We start from the raw sequence: 14354 nt of genomic DNA, 5'->3' as shown, positions 1-14354 counted from the left end.
ATTAAAATATAATAATTATATATACTATACATTCTTATTTACTCTAGGGATTTTATTTTAAGTATCATTTCAATATCATTTAACAACATACAAGTGTAAAAATAAATGTATTAGTTTTGATAATACATTAAAGAACCCCTCCAATGCTGATTACATTGGCATTTATGTCATAGTTCTGGACCTAAAAATGATGACCACAGGTAAAATGTCCACCAAAATAGACACAGTAGTGATTTTAGGATTGTTTTCGAACGAGTTTCAGCACATTTTGGAATGCTGACTTTTAGCTCCAAAATGTGAGCAAGCCTTTTGATGTCCTACTGTGGAGTATGTGTTTTGGTAGCATCTTCACCCAGAACCACAATATTTTTGTGCAGAATTTGAAGGAATTCTCAAATATAGCTGCCAGATGCATTGTTGCAGGTTGCAGCAATACAACTAAAGAAGGGGTCAGACTACATACAATTCCAAATGATGGCAATATCAGAATCCGCTTTATTGGCCAAGTATGTTTAACACACAAGGAATTTGAGTTGGTGGACTGTGCTATGTGGACAGTATGGACCTTTCCATTCGAATTGGGACGAACCAAGCGCAAGTTTATAATTTTATAGAGTTGAGTAATGTACAGCAATCATTTAAGGATTAATGATAAATTGATTTATCATTAATGATTTATTAATAATGCTACTGACATGGAAGAAGAAGGTTTTTGGTCGGAGTTTGGAAAGAAATGTTAAAACTCAAGCCAAATACGATCCTAAATATGCAGAGCACCCTCTATGGGCGAAAGACTGAGTCAGAACCTACGGAATAACAGAAAGAGGACAAATCAAATTTGATTGATTGATTTGATTGATTGAAACTTTTATTAGTAGATTGCACAGTACAGTACATATTCCGTACAATTGACCACTAAATGGTAACACCCGAATAAGTTTTTCAACTTGTTTAAGTCGGGGTCCACGTTAATCAATTCATGGTAATAGAAGGTATAGAAATAGAAGGTAGTCCGCTCGTATTCTACTTTGTGTCCTCTTCAACTAATGTTTTCCTTAAGATGCTTGAGGAAATACTGAAAGAGCATGAGAGCAGAGAAGTCCGGGTTTGGCAATTCGTTGATATTTGTTTTTTGATAATAACAGTTTTGAAGTAATCATGGACCAGTTTTGAAGTAGTCATGGACCAGGGTGACAAAAACATGCAATTGTGTGATCAAAATCATAGTTTTACATGTCTTTATCTACATTGTCCAAGCGGAGAATTGGGCTTCAGTTTTGTCTCACCAAAAGGCAGTGGCATATCCAGTCTGGCGATGGAAAGGAGGCGTTTCAAGTACAGTTAGTTAACAACAACACATTACTCAAAATCTAATTGATATTATTACAAATAACTGCCAAATTCAGTTTCAGGTGCAAAAAATACATGAAGAGAATTTGTTTGGGAAAATTTGGGTCATTGGATGCTAAGTCAAATATCAGATTAGGCTCTTTCCTGGTCAGGTTAGAGTTTTCAACCACATCATTTTATTTCCCAGTCTCAACTTGTTGATAATGTCTCACTAATCCAATTTCCTCTCGCCTCCAGCTCCTGGCAGTCGTGTTCGACACGTTTAATGACGTGGAAAAAATGAAGTTCAAATCTCTGTTGCTTCACAAACGCTCCGCTATTGACCACGCTTTTCAGCTCTTAGTCAGTCGCCAGGTACAGTATGTGCACAATGCAATAGTGTATATTTGCAAGCCACAGTCATATGCTTTTTAACGTGCATCTGCCTTTTCTCTTCAGAGGCCATTGGGTGTCTCTCTGAAACAGTTTGACGGCCTGATGCGATTTTACAGACCACGGATGTCTGCAAGGGACCGCTTCCTCACCTATAAAGCTCTTAACACGTCTGGAGCGCAGATGCTAAAGTGACTGCTTCCATCGCCTCACTTTAAGTTGAATTTGAGTTTTGCTTTGTTACTTAGAGTGAAATGCATCATCTTTTGACTTTTTCTCTTGTAGTCTGGAAGACTTTTATAAGTTCTATGAGGTGACTGGACTTAAATGGAAGGTAATGAGCACACGTGCAGAAAACATGCCACACTATTGTGGGGTTTTTTGTCCATCTAAACATACCTCATGTGTGTGTTGTTTGTGTGCAGTCACGGCGTAGTGGAGAATATTGGTTTGATGACCTTCCACACACAGCATACCTTATTTTCAAAGGCAGGTTCTACCTTTAATCTGTTCCTCAATTTACTGTCATTGTGTCTTTCATATTCTGTTTTTTACTTGTACTTTCACAGGCATCAACCTACTTGTGAGGTCTAAGGCCTTCCAGTACACCATGTGTAAGTGGAATGATTTACAGCCTTGTAGTCTAAACTTATAGGACTAACCATTCTCCTATCCACTACAGATGTGGTTGTGGCCATCAATGGCGTGTGGATCCTTGTGGAAACGTATACTTTGCACAGTAAGACAGTTTTCATGCGTTGCCAACATCCATCCATTCATTTTCTACCGCTTGTCCCTTTCGGGGTCGCGGGGGGTGCTGGAGCCTATTAAATAAAAATGAGGGCTAATTTTGTCTCCTTTCTACTCTTGTAGCTGGATTCTCCTGGTCTAGGCTGGTTCCCTGGAGTTACATTGTCTTCCTTACTAGTGAGTAGTCATCCACACTTGTTGAAATACTGTACAACCCCAGAAAATGATTGCGTTCTAATCAAAAACTTCTACATTTTTATTTTAATTGTAAAAAAAATAATAATATTACAGTCTTCCCTCGCCACAAGCCACAAATTAATTGGTGCTAAGCCTCTCCATAACACAATTTTAACATGTAAGATGCCTTTTAAAAAGAAAAACTAAATTTTAGGTAAAAAATGTTGTAAAAAAACAATACAATAGAATTGACCACAAGTAACTACAATAGTTTATGAAGTAATGTAAAAATAATATACAGCATTTACCTTGAAGAGTGGACTTCTACAGTATATCTTTCTAGCTGTTTCTTTGCCAAACACACCATCAGCAGCTTTTCCATATTTTCATGGATAAATGTCTATCGTTTAGATATTTTTTTAGGCTTATTCTGCTTCAATATGGGGCAGACTAGCAGTGATGCGCTTGAATTGCTTCGCCAACTGCGTCTTCTGCAGTAACTGTTCTTCACACTCACTTTCTTTCTTCCCATAGTTGGAAAGCAAAGTTATGTCCATCTATAGCTATAAGTTAATGCCAGCGAGTACGACCGGACATTTTGGGCGGGTGTTGCCGGGTTCACTGTGAGATTTTTTACGCCAACTCAAGGCGGGGATTCTTGTAACTCAAATTTTTACTTGCAACTAAAAGTTAACATTTATCTCGAAACACTCTGAAGCTGAGGTGCCACTATCTTGGATTAAACGATTTAGAAGGTTGTAAACATGTTTTTTATTCTGTATCTAAGAAAATATTCGATTTATAATTAATAATTCCTACTTTGCATAAATTAATTTACCATGGTCACGTCCGGAACCAGTTCACAGCAATAAACAAGGGATTACTGTCATGAAATACCAGTGTAAAATATAGTACTTTTGTTCATTATTTTTTTTATTTGATCCTTTCTTTCCTGAATGGCTGGGAAATCATATTTATTTGAGTGGAAATAGGCGGTAAACCCCACACACATCTTACTATAATGCACTACTTTTCTGACTACCATTCAGTGAAGAAAGGTGGTAAATAGGTTTCTTTAAATCACACGCTGTGGTTTTATAGTCAAGAGACCTCATTTGAATCTGTCACTCACACATTTTGTGAAATGGTCATGGTCATATTCGTTGTTTGGGTTTGTTTTCAGCAATCTGTTCTAATTCCACTTGCAGTTTATGGTGTTGAAGTCCTATTGAAGTTATCAGGTTTGGGACCATTGGCTTACTTCAGCTCTGGATGGAACCTGTGAGTATTAAGCCTATAAAAAGTAAAGTACAAAACGTGACACGTTAACGTTAAAAGTAGAGAGAGAATTAAATTGTGTAAAAAGGCAAAAGTGTCACATTCTGTCTTTTTCTTTGCTTTCCAGGTTTGATTTCTCTGTGACCGTGTTCGCCTTCCTGGGGCTGATTGCACTCGCCTTTGACATGGAGCCTTTCTACTTCATCGTTGTGCTCCGACCATTTCAGCTGCTCAGGTACACCTTTGTGTCTACTTGTAATTTACGGGTCAAGACTTTTTTGTTTTTATTTCCAACATTGTTGCAGGTTGTTTAAGATCAAGCAGAGGTATCGCAACGTGTTGGACACCATGTTTGAGCTCTTCCCCAGGATGGCCAGTCTGGGCTTAACTTTGATCATCTTCTACTACTCCTTTGCTATTGTGGGCATGGAGTTATTTGCTGACGTCGTTTACCCCAACTGCTGCAAGTGAGTCACTGAAATGTTAAGTCAGCGTTCCATGCAACACATTAGGGGTACAGCTATCCATCGTTTTAGGTAGCAAGTATCGATTAGTTTGTTTGAATAATAAAGCAATTTGATAAAACACATGTTATAGCCTCAATGCATATTTTAGGGAAAATTGTTGAAATAAGATTTTTCTGCATACCATAAGCTAAATAATAAAATTAACGAACATCAACATTGAAAATGCACTTTTAACACATGTGCATAAATAAAAATCTCAGCAGTTTGCCACCACACAGATCACGGCCCACACACATGACCGCTCTCATGTACGCTCTATTGCAGCGGCCGTATGGAAACTATGTCCAGGTATTTAAAGTTCCGGCACTCTATGCAGTTCGAATTTTATACATTTTACTCATTAAACAATTAATCAATGCAACAAAATATAAATTAAAGTTTTTTTCTAATCAAACTAGGGATGGTTATTTTTCACATTTGAATTAATATAGTACCAATTCCTGGTACCTAGAAATCGATACCAGCACTCAACGTTTCCAACTTTTAGAGTTAATAATAATAATAATAATGTGTGTATTAATAAATGTTAATTGTTTAATAATAAAATCTGTTTTTTGAATGTAACATTTAAAAAATGGGCTGATTATGATAACTGTGCTGTCTAGTTGTCTAGCCGAGCTAGGAAGTAAGTAGTCTTTGCCATATAACTGAATGTGCCGGTCTAGTCTTATGTTGAGCCCTACAAAGTGTCTATACTATATTTATTGTATTTATTACACACCAACTGTTTGGTTGTTGCGGTAGCGTGTATACGACAAAGCCAATGCAAATGAGCATCAAGCAGTTTGGCTGAATCCACTCTGATTTCTGCATGATTGCTTGTTTTCTTGCCAAGTGTTTAAGCCAGTATTTAGTCTGCAAGTAGATGTGACATCAGAAGCAACAAAGGTATCGAAATATGGCAGTATTTGATTTTATGGGAATCCATACCGGGTAATACAGACATAATTCGGTCTGTGCCTAAAATATTACTGATTTCAATCTATGTGAGGGGGCATGCACAAGAAAAGGAAAAAAAAAAGTAAACTAGACTAGACTTCCTTTTATTGTCATTCAGATTTGAACTTTACAGTACAGATAAGAACAACATTTTGTTGCATTAGCTCGTTGTTGTGCAGGATAAAAGAGCAATAAGGTGCAGATATAATGGCACTTTTTATATAGAGAAGGCAGCGCACTTGCGCCAAGATAAGGGTGGTTGTTTGCCGGCGTGTCTTTCTAAAACGGAGGCGTTCGTATTCCGCCTTTTACAAAAGTCACCTCTGCAAGGGGGAGGGGGCGGGGGATCAACTTGCGACTGCAGAGGATCACATTCACACCTGTGTAATGTAATTGTTTTCAACTATTGGCGCAGATTAATGATTGTTTTCTGGGGACTGTTGTCTGGGTGTGACATACTCTGGCTATGACAGTACTTGTGTTGTTTTGTGTGTAATTGTATTGCAGCACTCATCCATAATCTTTTTTTATCTCACCATATGAAATATAACTTACTTCACTAATTATTATTTATGTATTTATTTTTAATGTTATTAATTATGGAGTATATTTTGAATAAATTGAGAACACAAAGTGAACAAAAGTTTTAGCAACTGCTATGTAAAGGAAAAGGGGTAAGATTAAATAGGCTCTGCTTCTTCCTACTCCTTTTCGAACATGTTGAATAGAGAAACTGGACATTGTGATGTATCATGTTGTATGCAAGCATGTTCAAACTAAACACAACTCACAAACTCAACTCAACTCACACATGCAATGTGTTTGTCCACAGCACCAGCACAGTGGCAGACTCCTACAGGCAGATCAACGTCACCTACGGCAACAAAACCGTATTGGAAGAAGGCTACTATTATCTCAACAACTTCAACAACATTCTCAGAAGTTTTGGTAAATAAGTCCATTTTTATATAAATAGAACTATATATATATATAAATACATATATATATATATATATATATGTGTGTGTGTATGTATATATATATATATATATATATATATATATATATATATATATATATATATATATATATATATATATATATATATATATATAATAAATATATATTTGTTGTCTTTGCCTATTGTTGTGTATTTGTAATTCTTTAAAAAATAACAATTAAAAAATAAAAAATTCGAACATGTGGACAATACAGTATCTATTGTATTTATTTAGTACAGTAGTTACATTAGTACTGTACTATAGCCCAGTGCAGGAGTCCTCAATTATATTCCTACAAGGAAAATTATTTTTCTTAGCAGATGCTATAAGGGTCAATAAAACAATATTATTATTAAATGTACACAATATAACTATAATATAATTAGATTAATTATTAGAATAATATAAATATCTAGTTAATATAAATAGAGTAATATAAATTTAATTAGAGTAATAGAAATATATAAATACTATTTTATTAAAAACAATAATTCACTTATAGAAGACCTCTGGTCCAATGTATTTTAATGCTCCTTAACACAGCAGCCATTTTGACATATTAATACAGTAAAGTGAGTATTGTTAGACTGTAAAGAGACCGATACTAATAATTATACTGGCATTGCTAAAACAATAAATCTAACAATTAGGGCTGTGAATCTCTGGGCACCATTCTTGGTGATAATGATTCGATTCAGAATCGATTCTCGATTCAAAACTATTCTTGATTCAAAATCAATACTTTTTAATAACATTGGTGCTAGTTCTACCATTAATTACATTCCTCCATAAAATAGATAAACATCTCTGATACATTTATATGTGTTACTTTAAAGAAAACTGGTTTTATTTAAAAAAAAAAAAAAATTCTACCTAAACATTTAATAAAGTCAAATACAAATAAGGCAAAAGAAGTCACAGATGCCTCTAAAACAATGATCGATAACATTATTACCAACATCCGGAATACAAAGCTCGTGACAGGGGTGGTGCAATCCGATATCACAGACCACTTTCCCATAATACTATTCTTTGACTCTGGCAAAACTCCTCCCCCCCACCTCTTAAAGGTAAAACCAAAATACTCAACAATACAACTCTACAACACCTAAATAATAATCTGCTTGCCAGGCAATGGGACTATGTGTTTAATTGCACCTGTCCCGAAGTTGCATATGAAAACCTGATTAAAATGATTCAGGATGCTATTCAGGAAACAATCCCTGAAAAAACTATCAAAAATCATACCTCAGAAAAAATTCCCTGGATTACAAGGGGGATCTTAAAGTCCATCAGACAAAAGAATAAACTCTACAAATGTTTTATTTCGAACCCTACCACTGTCAACAAAGAAAAATACACAAATTATAGAAATAAATTAACTCATATTATCAGGAAAAGTAAGCGCAACTATTATTCTGAACTATTACAAGCATCGCAGGGGGATTGTAGGAGAACATGGAACGTGTTGAATACTGTTCTCAAGAAGGGACATAAGGCCCCTGTTGTTCCTGATACAGGGTCAAATAGGGCTGATCTTGCCAATAGTTTTAATACCTTTTTTGCTTCTATTGGGGAAAACCTATCTAGTAAAATAAGTCAACCTCCAAGGTATTCCTTTAAAGAATTTTTATCAGGCAGCTACCCTAGCTCCTTTTTCATGCAGCCAACCGACATCAATGAGCTTTATACGATCATAATGGACCTAAAGTCATCACATACAGCTGGAGTGGACGGGATATGTAGCAAAATCTTGAAAGCCATAGCAAATGTGATCACAAATCCTCTTTGTCACTGTATCAACCTGTCACTTAGTGCTGGCATTGTACCCAAAATGTCCAAAGTGGCAAAAGTAATCCCAATTTTTAAATCAGGTGATAAAAACGATATGAACAACTATAGGCCAATTTCAATTTTACCAACATTTTCAAAAATATTTGAGAAAGTGGTCTATAACCGACTGAATGGCTTTCTAGAAAAACTAGATATCCTTGTCCCCTCCCAATATGGTTTTCGTAAAAAAAAGTACCACCTGTATGGCTATACTCGACCTCTTGGAAAAGGTCAATGACTGTATCGAAGAAGGAAAATGTGGTATTGGTATTTTTTTGGATGTGTCCAAGGCCTTTGACACAATAGACTTTGAGATTTTATTATATAAGCTATATCACTATGGTGTCAGAGGGGTACCTCTCGATTGGTTTCGTTCTTACCTATAAGGAAGGCAACAATGTGTATTCGTCAATGATCACAATTCACCCTGTATGACCATAAATTATGGGGTTCCCCAGGGATCCATCTTGGGGCCTCTCCTTTTTATCCTATACATAAATGATTTTGTAAACTCCTCAGAAACTTTTCATAAAATAATTTTTGCTGATGATACAAATTTGTTTACCTCACACAGGAGCCTCCACGATCTACAAGTAACTGTCAATTCAGAGCTTGTGAAAGTGGATTCCTGGTTCAAATGCAATAAGCTCTCTCTTAATGTTAATAAAACAAATTTTATTCTATTTCATTCTAATAAAAACCGGACAAATACTGAGCACTGCCATGTCAACATCAATGGGCAGGAAATACAGAGAGTGTATTCCACAAAATTCCTGGGGGGTCATCATTGACGAATACCTCAATTTCAAATGTCACATTAGCCATCTGTTAAACAAATTATCCAAATATGTTGGCCTGTTCTTTCACCTTCGTCATTATCTTCCTCTGTATGCTCTACTTACCCTATATAAAACTCTCTTTGAACCACATCTAAACTACTGTAATGTCATCTGGTGTAACACCTTCCCTACCTACCTTCACAAATTAGAATCCATGCAAAAAAAAATCATGCGGGCCCTGTCATGGTCCAAGTTTGATGCCCCCACTCGACAGCTATTTCATAATTATCATCTCTTAAGACTGACAGAGTTCAATATTTATCAAAATGCTTGTTTAACCTATCAAGTCATTCACAGGCTGAATCTTAGGCTCTGTAGCTTGGTTCCTATCTACCATCCCCAGCATGCCCACAACACTTGTAACTTAGATCTGATATCAGGTAAACATCGTCTACTGGCTTGTACCGATCGAAGTGTTGTATGCAGGGGACCTAAGATTTGGAACCGGCTTAATGAGAGCCTCAAGATGCGGTATCCATTCTCCAACTTCAAAAAGAAACTGAAAACTTACCTATTAACCACCTATCTCTAATGCCTCATGTGGGGTTGACTACTGTTGGGTTTTGCATGGTCGAATGAATGTATGTGTGTATGTGTATGCGTGCTTTAGTACTATTATCTTGTGTTTATCATATAGCGTTGTTGTTGTTTTTTTGTTGTTGTTGTGCTTGCTACCATTTTTCATCATTCCATGTATATACTGTCCTCTGGACCCCCTGTCAAAAGCTTCTTCTAGCTTATTTGGGGGACCCTTTCACTTACCAATATCTTTAAATGATATTCACTACTATTGTAATTGTTCTATGGTATTGTGAATAAACTTGAAACTTGAAGTATCCCACACTTCTCTGTTTCTAAAGTAAATCTGTACAGCAGATATGATCATCTAAATCTACAATATGATTTGATTTGCCTGAGTGGCTGGACAGGACTGATTAATTACATTTTTTTAAATAAAATTTTAGTCAATTTTAGATTATTTTTCAATTGATTAGGAATCATTACAAAAAAGAATTGCGATTCACTCAAAAATATATTTTTTTTGACACCCCTACTAACAATGGCTTTTTGTACAGTACTGTGCATCTAATTGTTTTGCTGTGTAAATTAACTTTTGATGTTTGTCTTATTTTCCTTCAGTGACTCTTTTTGAGCTGACTGTGGTCAACAACTGGTACATCACAATGGTGAGATGATAACATAATGACGTTACAGTATGTTGTACTGTAACGTCATTATGCTTAAGTCAGGGGCTCAGGCGTGGCAGAAAATAATCCTTTACTGCCTGCTTTTCACTGCTCGCCCCCTCTACTCTTTTTGTAGGAAGGCGTGACGTCCATGACGAGCCACTGGAGTCGTTTGTACTTCATGACCTTCTACATCGTCACCATGGTAACGTGGTGTTACTCCTAAATGAAGGCCCCCCTTCTTTCCATTTTTATTCAAATGTGTAACATCCTTTACATGCTCTTCAGGTGGTCATGACCATCATTGTGGCGTTCATCCTGGATGCCTTCGTGTTCCGCATGAACTACAGCCGCAAGAACCGGGAAACACTGGAGAACCCAGAAGGTGGGACTCTGTCTGTCTGTCTGTCTGTGTGTACCACCCCAGAAAACACTTGGCTCTCCATGTACCACTATAATGACCTACATTAAAATACAGTAACATGATAGGTTAAGTATTCATTAAAAACTAGGGTGAGGTTTTATTTAACAAGTATATAAAAAAAATTTGGCCATATATATATATATATATATATATATATATATATATATATATATATATATATATATATATATATATATATTTATTTATAAAGAAATAGTTAAAAACTGTGGTACACGGGCTCCATCTAGTGGTACGCCAAATAATCACTTAAAGGCCTACTGAATTTTTTTTTATTTAAACGGGAATAGCAGATCCATTCTATGTGTCATACTTGATCATTTCGCGATATTGCCATATTTTTGCTGAAAGGATTTAGTAGAGAAAATCGACGATAAAGTTCGCAACTTTTGCTCGCTGATAAAAAAAAGCCTTGCCTGTACCGGAAGTAGCGTGACGTCACAGGAGCTAGTATTCCTCACAATTCCCCATTGTTTACAATGAAGCGAGAGAGATTCGGACCGAGAAAGTGATGATTACCCCATTAATTTCAGCGAGGATGAAAGATTCGTAGATGAGGAACGTTACAGTGAAGGACTTGAGAGGCAGTGATGGACGTATCTTTTTTCGCTCTGACCGTAACTTAGGTACAAGCTGGCTCATTGGATTCCACACTCTCCTTTTTTTATTGTGGATCACGGATTTGTATTTTAAACCACCTCGGATACTATATCCTCTTGAAAATGAGAGTCGAGAACGCGAAGTGGACATTCAGTGCCTTTTATCTCCACGACAATACATCGGCGAAATGCTTTAGCTACGAGCTAACGTGATAGCATCGTGCTTTAACTGCATATAGAAACAAAAAAATAAACCCCTGACTGGAAGGATAGATAGAAAATCAACAATACTATTAAACCGTGGACATGTAAATACACGGTTAATGCTTTCCAGGCTGGCGAAGGTTAACAATGCTGTGCTAACGACGCCATTGAAGCTAACTTAGCAACGGGACCTCACAGAGCTATGCTAAAAACATTAGCTCTCCACCTACGCCAGCCAGCCCTCATCTACTCATCAACACCCGTGCTCACCTGCGTTCCAGCGATCGGCAGGACGAAGGACTTCACCCGATGCGTTTGGCGGCCCGGAGACGTAGGAAGTCAAGGTGAGGTCGGCGGCTAGCGCGGCTAGCGTGGCTAGCGCGGCTAGCGCGGCTAGTGCGGCTAGCGCTCCATCAAAGTCCTCCTGGTTGTGTTGCTGTAGTCCGCTGCTAATACACCGATCCCACCTACAACTGTCTTCTTTGCAGCCTTCATGGTTCATTAAACAAATTGCAAAAGATGTCCAGAATACTGTGGAATTATGAAATGAAAACAGAGCTTTTTGTATAGGATTCTACGGGTACCATAACTTCCGTTACTCTGACTTCGTCACGCGCATACGTCATCATACCGCGACGTTTCAGCCGGATATTTCCCGGGAAGTTTTAAATGTCACTTTATAAGTTAACCCGGCCGTATTGGCATGTGTTGCAATGTTAAGATTTCATCATTGATATATAAACTATCAGACTGCGTGGTCGGTAGTAGTGGCTTTCAGTAGGCCTTTAATTAAATATTCAAACCCATTGTTACTGTTCAAACTGTGTGTAATATTACAGTGGCCAAAACTTTTTTATATACTTGTTAAATAAAACCTGACCCTAGTTTTTACGCCAAATAATCACTTAATTAAATAAAAACATTAAATAAAAACTGTGGTTCGCGGGCTGCGTACCACAGTTTTTATTTATTTCTTTAGAAATATATATATATATATATATATATGTGTGTGTGTGTACGTGTATATACATATTCAATTTTATTTATATACAGTATATATATATATGTTTTATATATTCCATGTTCACTTCCTGTATGAGTAATTGACCACAGTGGGGTGCAGCGTGCAAACAGCTTAGTCGTGTGTTGTGCTCCTCATTCTAGCTGAGAATGGAATCGTGTTTGAGGTGGAAGTTGGCCGAGAAGAAGCTCTTTCCACTCTGGAGTTGTACAAACTAACGTGTCCTGCACAGTCGTCTCTCAGCTCGCTGCACGGAGTCATACAGGCCATCGACCGTAGTGGGGTAAGAACAATAACTATTATTACACCTAGGACAGGGGTGTCCAAAGTGCGGCCCGCATCGCAATTTTTATTGGCCCGCGACACATTCTGTAGACAAACTAAACAGGTCCCAAAACTCAATCAATCAAATTAGAACAAAAAACTATGAAAAATTCAACGGGACCAAATCCCCCAAAAATGGGACCTGAAAACCAAAATGGCCGACAACCTGAGCGTCTTACTGTATAAGGTCTGTGATGATTTCCGTGTGTCCTGTCATGATGAAAAAGTGTACACATTTCTTGTGTAATATGATATGTTTTTGAGTGTACTAAAGCCCTCAAAAGCGTTTCAGTTGACCGTATAATAGCAATAATAGTAAATACAAGCTTACTTTAGAACACAGTTAACATAAATACAAATAAAATCATTATTAAAATAATCATGAATGATTTTATTGCTTTGTTATCTATAACACAAAGCTAAGATGTAGAAGTGTTTTTCAAATGTTAGCATATGTTCACCTACATTGTTTTGGTTTGAGTATTTTTCATATACAAAATGTATAAAAGTGTCCCTCGCATCCTTCAATTTTTCTCTATGTGGCCCTCGCTGGAAAATGTTTGGACACCTCTGACTTAGGGACAAACTATTTCTCTACAGAAAATAAACACACGGCATTAACATCTTTCATAGCATAAGTACTATACAATAATTAATATTTTATGTTTCTTCCGCCAAGGAAAATACATTATAGGGCTATTGTTTATTTATTTTCTTTAAACTAAATTGGTTAAAATATATCTGAATATGTGTGTACTTTTTGAACACAATCCACATTATCGTAATAGTATTGATAACCGCAATATGAAATGTTCATATCGTTAGTTGAGGTGTGAATCTTTGGGCACCTCACGACTCGATTCAATTCCAATTCCTGGGGTGACGATTCCATTCACCACGATTCTTGCAATGTGTTATTTGGTATAATAATCATCATGAAACTTTTTTAAAACAGGTTACAGGTTGGTAACAAGTTTTATGGAAATGGCCTAAAAAGATATTAAAAAAAATAAAATAATTCTCATTAAAAAAAAACATTAAAAAAAAAAAATGTTTTAAATACATTTTTGAAAACGATGAATCGATTTAGAATCAGGATGAATAAGAATCGCAATTTGTTTTTTTTGTGCACCCCTAATTGTTACATCCCTAACCACAGGTTTGTCTACTGTTCCTTTATCAACTATGAAGAAAGTTATTGATCAATAATAAATGTTTAAAGGGATGGAAGAATCAATTCAACTTCTCATGATGTCATGGTCTTTTTTAGACCACAAACTAGTGGAGTCTGAATCAACAGCGTCTCCATTTTGCCTCAATGGTTTCAAGATCTAATCAATAATCCATTCTGATATAATTTTTGAAAATAATCTCTCCTCGGTCGTGCTGCAGAGTGAGCTGCCTTCATCCCTCCTGGTGTACCAAGGGAGGAGGTCCAGGACCAAGTGTGACCTCAGCATGAAAATGTATGCGGAGGAGATGCAGGTGAGACAACATCATCTTCACTCGGC

General features: G+C 36.6%; 1 protein-coding gene across 1 annotated transcript in view; it reads left to right on the top strand.

Moving 5' to 3' along the window:
- tpcn1 (two pore segment channel 1) overlaps positions 1–14354 on the top strand; it is a 29588-nt gene that overhangs the window by 14174 nt on the left and 1060 nt on the right. Inside the window, exons 11-26 of the mRNA XM_062050791.1 lie at positions 1588–1704; positions 1789–1913; positions 2008–2056; positions 2148–2211; positions 2292–2336; positions 2405–2461; positions 2596–2649; positions 3858–3930; positions 4055–4162; positions 4233–4394; positions 6226–6341; positions 10207–10253; positions 10390–10458; positions 10542–10638; positions 12663–12802; positions 14236–14328. Coding sequence (XP_061906775.1) covers positions 1588–1704; positions 1789–1913; positions 2008–2056; positions 2148–2211; positions 2292–2336; positions 2405–2461; positions 2596–2649; positions 3858–3930; positions 4055–4162; positions 4233–4394; positions 6226–6341; positions 10207–10253; positions 10390–10458; positions 10542–10638; positions 12663–12802; positions 14236–14328 — 1416 coding nt within the window. The remainder of the gene's footprint in view (positions 1–1587; positions 1705–1788; positions 1914–2007; positions 2057–2147; positions 2212–2291; positions 2337–2404; positions 2462–2595; positions 2650–3857; positions 3931–4054; positions 4163–4232; positions 4395–6225; positions 6342–10206; positions 10254–10389; positions 10459–10541; positions 10639–12662; positions 12803–14235; positions 14329–14354) is intronic.

This window comes from Entelurus aequoreus, linkage group LG06, assembly GCF_033978785.1.
Source record: "Entelurus aequoreus isolate RoL-2023_Sb linkage group LG06, RoL_Eaeq_v1.1, whole genome shotgun sequence".
NCBI classification, from domain to species: domain Eukaryota; kingdom Metazoa; phylum Chordata; class Actinopteri; order Syngnathiformes; family Syngnathidae; genus Entelurus; species Entelurus aequoreus.
Note: the sequence above shows the minus strand (reverse complement) of the source record. Positions and strands in the feature narration are given on the sequence as shown.